At 40.5% G+C, this 10,522-nt stretch overlaps 1 protein-coding gene across 4 annotated transcripts in view; it reads right to left on the bottom strand.

Moving 5' to 3' along the window:
- col12a1b (collagen, type XII, alpha 1b) overlaps window positions 1-10,522 on the bottom strand; it is a 136,562-nt gene that overhangs the window by 12,342 nt on the left and 113,698 nt on the right. For all 4 annotated transcript variants that reach the window (XM_035678794.1, XM_035678796.1, XM_035678793.1 and 1 more), the window contains 6 exons: window positions 9,632-9,790; window positions 8,820-8,897; window positions 4,072-4,158; window positions 2,234-2,287; window positions 1,836-1,931; window positions 709-762 (listed from right to left, as the gene is read on the bottom strand). In XM_035678794.1, coding sequence (XP_035534687.1) covers window positions 709-762; window positions 1,836-1,931; window positions 2,234-2,287; window positions 4,072-4,158; window positions 8,820-8,897; window positions 9,632-9,790 — 528 coding nt within the window. The remainder of the gene's footprint in view (window positions 1-708; window positions 763-1,835; window positions 1,932-2,233; window positions 2,288-4,071; window positions 4,159-8,819; window positions 8,898-9,631; window positions 9,791-10,522) is intronic.

Genomic DNA, 10,522 nt, shown 5'->3' with positions numbered 1-10,522 from the left:
TTTCTGTCCCGTTGTTTTGGTCTGAGACGCTTGCACTCTAGTGTGACATCCATTTATATTTATAACCTTTAAATCTTCTATCATTTAGCGTTCTATAAAACGTTTTGTATTTCTTGTTGTAAAAGTACAACATGTGTAAGTTATCTGAGTGACGCTGCAGAATTCGTGAGTCAAACACTACTGAGAGAAAAGCTTTGTAGTAAATGAAGAAAAACTTTCATCTCTTACCACCCCATAAAACCTACATATGAGCGGCTTCGATCCAGGAAGAAATCAACCAACATTCATCACTCCGTATTTCTAACACACCAACAGTTTGATCCTGTTCAGATGGCTTGAAGCTTTACTGTCAGTCCAACAGTTGCTTTATAATCTTAGGTGTCACTTTTGTCTTCCAAACTCTTGATATCCCAGGTTGGACCTCGTTTAAAACAGATAAACAGATAAAACAGCTTACATTAGGAGGAGGATGCAGCGGCGGACCACGGGCCAACACTTTAACCAGCGCTGTTAATCAAAGCGACTTGTTCTTGGCTCGCCCTCTGCACAAATTTAATTTAAAAGTAATATTCAGAAACTCTCTCCGAATCCTACCCAGCTGGAAAACCGTCCGACTCCATCCAGACGCCAGAGTAGTAGTCAGACTGTGAATTATCTCCGTTTCCTGTTTAACATCTTAAAACCTTCTCGAGCCAGAGCCGCACTTACTTTCTGTCCAGGTAAGCCGGAGTCGCCAGGGTCTCCCTTCGGTCCAGGGCGGCCCTGAAGGCAGAAAACAACAACGTGAACATTTCTTTAAGAAAACAACAATGTGAACATTTAGGAACAGAGGTAACTGTAAATCATTACAGTTACGGGGGGAAAATGTAATCAGATTACAGTTACATTTAGTAAAATTGGGGAAGTTTTTCATTGAGCACACACACACATTGTTGATGCTAAATATCTTGATTTCCATCTTATTTTCTACGGTAACATCGTGATGTCTCATAGAATACATCCATACTTCTTACTGACACTTTCTCTTCTCTTTATTTACACATTTGGTGTTGAGGTAATCAAAAGTACCGGAAAAGTAATCAAGCTACTTTAATATTGTGATATTTGGATTAGGTTACTGACTACATTATTCAATAGTAATTAGTAACTGTATTGGATTACATTTTTAAAGTAACCCTCCCAACCCTGAATGCAGCTTTAAAAGCCTGCAGAAGACAGATCCAGAGTGGTCAAGAAGATTCTTTAGACCTCAACCCGGTGTACACAGCCCAGTTAGGATCTCAATACGTAGATCAGTTAGTTGTCAACAAACATGGAACGTGTCAAATTCATTTTTAAATCACGTCTGCGAGGAAAGACTCAGTAACTTCTACTAGTACACAAGCTAGCAAGAAGGGGGCGGAGTTAAGTGATGTTTCCGATTGCTGGGCGATATTTTTGTTTCTTTGGAGTTAAACTGTACGGATCTCGTTTCCACCTACATTCTTCCTCATCCAGATTCTACTGTTAATGTTTAGCCACATTTTTAATAAAAAGGCCTCTTCCTGCTATCGCTAACTGCCCGTGCTGTGTGACTTCTGGAGACACTATCTATGAGGGAACATTTCTGTCTAATCTGGGTCTCGTCTCGACGACGTGATTTATGAGCTCTCAGTGATTCTGAGCTCTCAGGTCTCTTTGGTATCATTTCTTCCCCTCAGACATGAAGGAATGTGAATATGTGCCACAGAAACTCCCCCGGCTTGTAAATTCCCTCTCGTGATAAATCGCCAGGATAATCCCTCTCCTCTGCGAGTGTGCGTGTGTGTTTGCGTCAGGTGTGTTTACGGACTCACAGCCTCTCCTGGAATCGACAGCCCGCTGGGTCCTTGAGGGCCGGGCAGACCCATGGGCCCAGGTGGTCCGTTATCTCCGCGCGGCCCGACCGGTCCCTGCCAATGAAGAGCGGAGGTCAGATCAGAAATATTTAAACACAGGAGGAGCTTGTTGCTGATGTCTGAGTTTAACGCTGCTGCTGTGGATCGAAGCTCCCCGATGCATCAGGGAGAAAACATCGGTAAGTGGAATCAGATGTGCTCTTCAAAGCTTCTCTACTTTAAACAATCTTTGGTTTCCATCTGATGGCTACAAAGTCTGACCCAGCTCACACAACGCTGTCAGAGGATTATTTCTTAATTAAAAAGGTGATGTGTTAAAGATGAAACTGATTTTTTTTATTAATAAAGGTACTCACAGAAGGACCAGCCTCTCCTCTCTCACCTCGGGGACCTTTGCTGCCGGGGGCACCCTGAGGAAGAGGAAGAGGAAGATTTGTCATGTTAACAAAACAAAAACCAAAGGTGATGACTTTGACAAATATCAGTGGCTTTAAGATGGAAAGAATCCACCTTATAACCCCCAGAAACTTGGTTTCAACACTTAATATAACTTAAAATTGATTCAAGTCACAAAATATCTTTCTTTATCTATTTATTAAAGGTCCAGTGTGTAACATTGAGGGGGATGTATTGTCAGAAATGTAATATTATATAGCATAGGTATGTTTTTATTAGTGTTTAATCACCTGAAAATTTGAATTGTTGTTTTTGTTACCATAATGAGCCATATTTCTACAGTAGCCCTGAATGGACAAACCAAACACTGGCTCCAGAAACCCGCTGATAGACGAACTGACACATTGTTTTTGGTCTTTTTATGAGATTCATCAACATTGATGAAGACAAAGAACGACAACAGACTGAGTCATCCTTCCATCAGTGCATGCGCGGTCTGCCGGTTTATCTATCAACTGTCAGAGCTTCGTCACGCTGCACCACAGTTTACCTCCTCTTCCCTCTTAAAACGTTTTATGAGCCATTGCAAAGAAGTTTCCCATGGTTAATGTGCCTCAGGGCGCAATATTCTCCCTTGTACAACATACAGTGTATAAATAACCATAAATAACCTGACAAGGAAGAGCTTTTACTCACATGTGAGTTGTGATACCACAGTGGAAAAATGTTCCATTACAACTAAAAGCATTTATGTAAAAGTATGTAAAGAGAGTATTAACAGTAAAATGTGCTCGCTGTATAAAAAGCTCTCTGGCTGAAGGTTAAATTCCTAAAATTAGAGATAATTCAATAGTAAAATCATAAAATGTAAAACAAAGTAAGTCAAACTTTCCAACCCTGTCTCCTAGAAATCACATTCATATCCTCTAATTAACAGCAACACAATGCTGTTTGTATTCTGCCTTTAAATCAGCTTAATGACCAAACGTTCTGATTGTAACTGCAAACACTCACCGTCAACCAGTTTAATATGTTTTACAGTTTCTGCTCGTGGCAGCTGAAAGATGATTCATGTTTTTATGTTTCTGTTTAGGCAACTCAGGAAATGATTAAATAATTTAAATAATCAACACACGCAATATTTCACCAAAACAGCCTTCTGTCCTTAAAGGGAAACTGATTTTACACATCAGAGTACATCTCCAGGTGTTGGCGAGTTCTATATGTGAAATAAGTAGGGTAAAGCCTTCAGAGGGCGCTGTGTGGCGTCTGATCAATGTCCTCAAGTGATGTCACTCGAGTCGGCGTCAGTTGAAGACTCCGAGTTTGAAAATGAAACCGATCTGTTGGAAAGACTTGATCTTTCCAGACTTCTGTAGCTGCTCCGCAACATTAGCCGCTATTATCATAACACACCTGAATCTCTGAGTGACCTGATAGCTATGTAGTTGCATTGTGGGTAATGTAGGTGCCATGTTTTGACAAGGAAGAAGAATAAGGTTGTGTTCACTTCTCCTGGGATCTGTTTTTTTTGGCTTTGACTTGGGTGGAGGAACTCTGCGACCAGAAAATGAAAGTAAAACTAAAGTTCCACCTAGCACCGTTTTCTTCTGTCATTACTCTGTTATGAACAATGTGTTTACTGGTTATCAACCAGTTGTTAGGGTTATTAGGTTACAGGTTATTAACAAGTAGTTAGCTTGTTGTTAACGGGTTGTTAATATGTTGATTAACATGTTATTTAAAGGTTGTTAACAGGTTATCAACTGGTTTCTAAGGTGGATTCTGTGATTCTTACCACTGGTCCCTGAGGCCCTGGCAGCCCATTGGGCTCTGAGGTACAGGTGCAGGCGTTGGGAAGAGACGGACACTTCAGCTCATCTCTCTGTTGGAGAAGGAAACCAACAATTTAACAGTTGAAAACAACCAAAATCATTATAGTCAGAAAGTGGCTGAGTGAACCTTCAGACAGAGAAAGACTTGAGCCAAAGGAAACAGACTCCAACTGATTTCACTTTGGATTGAGGGCTGAACATCTAACAGCGTCCATATCACTTCATTAGCAGCAGATGATTCATACAGTCTCGGTTCACTAACAGTTGCTGACATAAAATTTGAGTGGGCGTCTTAAAAAGGTGTTGAGAACAAGAAAGCAGATTCAAAGTGTTCAATATTCTTGAAAGTGTCTTCAAGAATACTACAGAATCATTTTGATCTCAAAGAATACAGTTAGTCTCTGTTAGCGGTTGAAAGATATTAGCCAATGTTGCTTTTCACTCAGAGGTAAACAGTTTAGACAACATTTCTGTACGTTTAACTCTTGCACAAGACAAAGAGCAGAGCCGGGAGGCCTTTAAGTGACGTTTTCTGGAGCCAGAACGCCAGAACAAATGTGTGGGCATAGTGACAGAACCCTGGGTGATTTTCCAGGAGGAGGGGTACATTTTCTGCTTCAGAGATTTCAGCATGACAATGAAATTAAGCTTTTGTGAAAGTAAAACCTCAAGAAAACAGTTTAGGAATCTAAAAACAGTCTCCTGGAGAGGAGGTCTTTGGAAGCTGGAGGAACCTTCCAGCGAGACGAGGCGGATACTGTATCGAGTTAGAAGGATAATATCTTGTCCGATATCCAGAACTATTACCAGCAGTCCTCTGCTACCAAATTAACTACAAATGTCACTTAAATCTGAGGACGATGTGCAGCTCCAAGAACAACTTTGATGAAATCTTTGGTCATTGGTCACAAACTTCAATCCCGTTTTACACTGTGAGACACTGACGGATGAGCTTCGACAACGAGAGTGTCACAAGTTTAAGGAGTTAGCCATCTCGCTTCCTTTTCATCTCTGTTGCACATGCTCAGTATTGATCGCAGCAGGAAAGTTTATGAGCTTAAGAGCAGTGAGAATTTCAATTATCCTGGAGTTTAGTTGGGTGGTGTTGAGACTACAGCATTGTTCTCTGGATCTCATTTCTTTGTTCAACATGTTAACATGAATATTTTCCATAATCTAACATCTTGAGCTTTTTCCATATTCTCCTTACAAGTGGACATAATATTAACTATCTAGAACTTTCAACTGTCTCAGGGTTTCCACTCTTTTTAAGAAATCAATTTTATAGATTTTTCTAGGAGCTTTCTTAACAATACAGAACAACACATTTGTTCATAGTTTTATGATTCATTTTTTAATGATGCAGGAATTATGATGAAGTGTCTCAGGTTCATTACAGTTAGGTGCTCAGAGTTTATGGGATTATGGGATTAATTCCAGGATATTTGGTCATTTTAATTCAATTTCCAGTTGTTTCCATGACTGGAAAACAAGATTTTCCAGGCTGCGTGGGAGGCCTGTATCTATACATCTGTTGCCAGGGTTCAGAGCAGCTTAAATGTCTAAAAAGTGAATTAAACACACAAAGGACTTGTTTAGTAGACGGATCAGTTCATGCAGGACATTAACTTTCACACGGATGTGGGATGTACATTTCCACTGAGGCCACACTGATCGCAGCAGTTTGCATCATTTAAAATCTGTCAGTGAAAGAGCCCAATCAAACAGCTGTCCTCGCTCTGCAGCAATTGAGATAATAATCCACCAGAGTTGAATCTTTCTCAAAAATCTTTTGGACGTCCAACTGCAGACGTGCTGCGCTCAGACAAAGCTCCATTTGTTACAGCGTCTCCGGAGATCTCTGCTGGGACCGAAATAAGAAAGCCTCACGTTGAGAAAGGCCAGCCACCAAACAACAGCCCGCACTGTGTTCTAAAAATCTCATATTGTTGCTGCCGGCGCCGCCGCTGCCCAGATATTTCACCGCTTGCAAACAATTGTTCCTCTTTTTTTAACATTGCAGAGGTCTTGAGAAACACCAGAGATGATTTTAAAATAGGAGTTGATGTGTGAGAGATGAAGAAAAAAGAAAGAAAGGAACTTCTCTACAATGTATTTATTTTCTTTATCACCTATAAATTATCACCAAAGTCTGTTCAGCTTTTATATTTTCTTTCTATTGAAGCACGTCAGCACTCCACAACACAGTCTCTGCTCTGTCTTAGACCGCTGAAACCTCTCTTCCAGTCAGTTATATAGGTGTTAATAAGCAACTGTTTGCTAGCACGTTTGTCAGATGATTACTGCTTGTTGTGCTGTCCCCAAATGGCCAAAAAAGGTAAATGAATGCAGGTTTAATTAAATAAAATATAAACAAAAGTTAAGAGAATCTCCACAAATCAGCCAAATGACAGTTTTAAACTGGTGCCTCAGCAGAAACCACAATCTGTAGTGATGAGTCTTTTTAATAAAAACAGCAAACATATTAATGTAAAGCATGTTTCACTCTGATTAAGTGAGCTTCACTAGATCTACTAGAGCAGGGATCTCAAACTGCCGGCTCTCTATCCTCCTCCCTCTGTTTTTTGATTTTTGAAAATGTTGTGGTTGTTGTGCCAGGACTCATTTGTTGTTTGGCTGCGACCAACAAAGAGGATATGAAAACGTATAAAAACTGCTGTTTGCATTTTTTGTTAAATATGAAGTTATTAATGGAAAGCAGTGGCCCCAATCAATCTGACCTGTGCACTGAAAGATACCGCCTATGTAGAGAGCCCCCGCTGTTCAGGTCCAAAGAGAAACTCAATTTTGACTTATCAGGTACGAACTTCTCCTGAAGCTAACCAAACTGCGACCTCAGGGAGCTTTATTTGAAAAGTTTAACCAGACGTTTAAACAATTTATCAATTGCTTGTGAAATCTTGTGGCTTATAACCATAGAAAGAGCAGTGGGTCAAAGGACATTTACATCAGAGTTTGGGGCAGTAAGTCATCTCTTTTCCATTATTTTTATGTAAATTATTAAGATATTTAAACTTATATAACTGCCTATACACTCAGTGTCACCTCCCACGTCTTAGCATTGAAGTTAGTGATTTAAATATAATAATAATGTTAATATAATCAGGTGGAATTACAGCCCAAACCAAGAAAACAACACTGTTTTTTTGAACATTATGTTTTGCATTATATCTCAGGCTCTGTTGTTATCGGCTGGCTCACACTCCTGCATATCACATATACCCTGTTTATTTTCTCTATGATTCGAGCCAGTTCTGATTCTGATTACGCCGCCCTGAGCTTTGATCTGCTGCTCAGTGTGTAAGAAGAACCGAGGAGACACTGTGACTGGTGAGAGCTGTTTGGACCTGCAGCTGGGTGTTACAGCACAAACACTCATCTGCTTTTTACTGTCAGGAGGCTGTAATTACCTCTGCTATTAACTCAAACTAAATGTGTCATTGAACAGTTTTGCATTGTCTCCCGAGTGTGGATTCTTTCTTCCTAAAAAATGCCTGAGAAAAACCAGCTGGCCTGACACTTTTCTGTAAGACGATCAGTTAATACACCCAGGAGGCTCCACAGATGTACACACAAACAAACAAACTGGCAGATGGGAGTTTTGGACATTTTTGGATTTTCAGGACAGAAATAATCTCAGGATTGTGTATGAAATAAAATCGGTTTCAGTTGCTCTGTGCTCCAAGCCTCGGTCAACTTCCTCGTTTCCTGTACTTAGATATGCTGTGTGCTAGGCTAATCTATGTTTAAAGGGACAATCACATTTTGAAGATGGTTACAAGATAAAAGCGACATATACAGTCACATCTTAAGTTAGCTAATGTTAAAATGCAAGATAGCTAAACTACATCTGTATTCACTGCTCTCACGTATGCTAACACATTATTTCCTTGCTCTCATTATCTGGGCTGTCAATCAAGATATAAGCTGTTCTCATGTTCTCTGTTATCATCTTCATCAGCCTCAGCAAAGTCATCAGCCGCTACCACCAGTGTCTGGACTCCCTGTAGAGTCTGAGCGCCAAAGACTTTCTGACAAGACCTAATTATCACATATCAAATGTTATAAACATCATTTATCTTTACTTCATTCACTTGTCTCTCCTAATTGAGCCAGCAAGCTACATTAATTGTTAGCTAGCTTGTTACATCCAATAGATCATGTAAGCAAAACGCTAGCTAATTACCTGGCCAACAATTAATGTAGATTAGCCAGCTAATTAGCAAGCATTTTACTAACATTAACTAACGTAAGATGAAACAGTATATACTGTATATATATATATATGTTACTTTTATATTTTAACTATTTAATCTTCAAAATGTGGATGTCTTTTAAACACAGATAAGCCTAAGTCCCAAAAAGGGGCGGGACTTAAAGATGACCTAACTATGGCCACAAAGCCATCATTTTTTCTTAACTTTCAGGTACATTCCCCAAATATTTTAGCCCAAAAAAACCTGTCAGCCACTTCTATATTTTGTAATCCAAACAGATTCTAAGAGCAGAGGAGAAGCTCCTCAGCTGTTGATTATCTGGATACTGAAGTCGAAGCTGCAGCCAAAGCTCCACCATCATTCAGCGGCTGGCTGCAGGTTAAAGAAGTGAGAGGAGGCGCTGATAGAGGATGTACACATTAAACATGTTAAGTGGAAAAGTCCGTGTTCCACGGAGGCGGGGGTTCCCTTACCATAGACGGGAGGTCACAACATCTGTCCCTGCTGGTCCAGCCCAAGCTGCAGACAATATCGAACATCTGGAGCTGGAACTGCAGAGAGGAAACAGAAAAAAAAAGAAAAAGAAAACATGGAAATGGTGTTGTGGTACATGTGTCTGTGATACGCCCTTCACAGCTCCCAGAAGACAAATACACAGCAGAGAGAATGCAGCACAGCCGAGTCCCATCAGCCCCGGCAAACACAGGAAACGGCTCATATTGCAACCAACATACAGAATTATGTTCATTTTAATCCCCATTTTAATTCACTTCAGTCCTGCTTCACTCCCTCCCAGCCAACTGCAGATAAAAACTGATCTGAGTTCAGCTTCAAACTTTAAATAACGTCACAGTGAGCTGGGTTCCTTTAAATGAATAAATCGTACTTGAATTCAGGTCCAACCAGCGGCTAATAGTAGCTAATGTTAGCATGATACTGCTGGGTAGGTTACCGAGTTAGTTTACTTAGGTTAACAGATACAACGTCCAGTGACAGTTAGTGTGATTGTCTTTGTTCAAAAGAAATGAAGCTACCATTCCCCCCCAAAATAAATCTAAATTTGGGGATTTTTTTTATAAATTAAACTCTTCTCTACTGGATAAATCTGATGTATTTCCAATACTTTGTTTTCAATTTCTCCTAACTATTGTTGTTTTGCACTTTTGACTGCCAAACCCAGCTCTCCTCGGGGGAATTAACATATTCAAACAGTAAAATTGCAGTGAAGCACACATTCTGCTCCCTCCTCTCCTGTGTGAACGCTGCAGGATCACAGCTGACTTACAGTTGCTGATTGTCCTTTGGAGCCGATGGACTTGGACATCTTGCCCAGAACCTGGTAGCCATCGCTGGACGTGTTTCCAGCGGCCTTGATCTCCTTCTCAGCCACTTCTTGGCAGTCGATGTTGAGTTTGACGCCGGTGGATGAAACCAGGATATGGAGCTTCAGAGAAAAGCAGAAAAAAAGACTTTATTGGCACATTCTTTGTTCTGAGACCAAGTCTTGTGTCTGGTTTTTATCCTGATAGCCTGCAAATTATTAGGTTATGCTGAGTCTGAGCTCAGGGTGGACGTGCTCCATCGTCTCCGCTGTAGTTCTGTTTATTTTAAACACGAGAGAAGAAAAACCAGCGCTCCTCTCTGCTCATTCAGAAGAACACATGCTCCATCGGAGCTGCACTAAGAAGGAAATGAATCCGGCGCTTTGGTTTTGAGCTCCTTCCTGTTGCTACGAGCAATCTGGGAATTTAAAGTCACAATAAAATCTTCAACTTCCATGTTGTTGTATGCTCCTATTTCAAGATGCCAAATGCCCTAAAAACTGCAATTTTTATTACCGTTGTTTTTATTTTCCGGAAAACAGGGCATTTAAGAGAGGTTACTTCATAGCATACCAACGTTACAGCGCCTTCCTGCCCCACATCCCACAAACTCAGGATGGATCTGATCGATGCTCTCTCCGTCACTCATCTAAAATCTCGTTGGAATTATTTTCCTGTTAGTTAACTGACTGAACTGACAGGGACTGTGGTGCACTATATAATACATATGGAGGGATTTGGGACACATTACGTTGTTCCAATGCACCAACCTCTGGAGCACAGAGACACCGTCATGTTCAGCAGTCAGATTACAGGTGGTATTCAAAAAGGGCTGTCTACAAAAAGGGCCAAAG

Source organism: Morone saxatilis, unplaced genomic scaffold, assembly GCF_004916995.1.
Source record: "Morone saxatilis isolate NCDOM2014 unplaced genomic scaffold, NCSU_SB_2.0 Contig7, whole genome shotgun sequence".
In the NCBI taxonomy this organism is placed as follows: Eukaryota; Metazoa; Chordata; class Actinopteri; family Moronidae; genus Morone; species Morone saxatilis.
The sequence above is the reverse complement of the archived record's forward strand: the minus strand, read 5'-3'. Positions and strand labels throughout refer to the sequence as shown.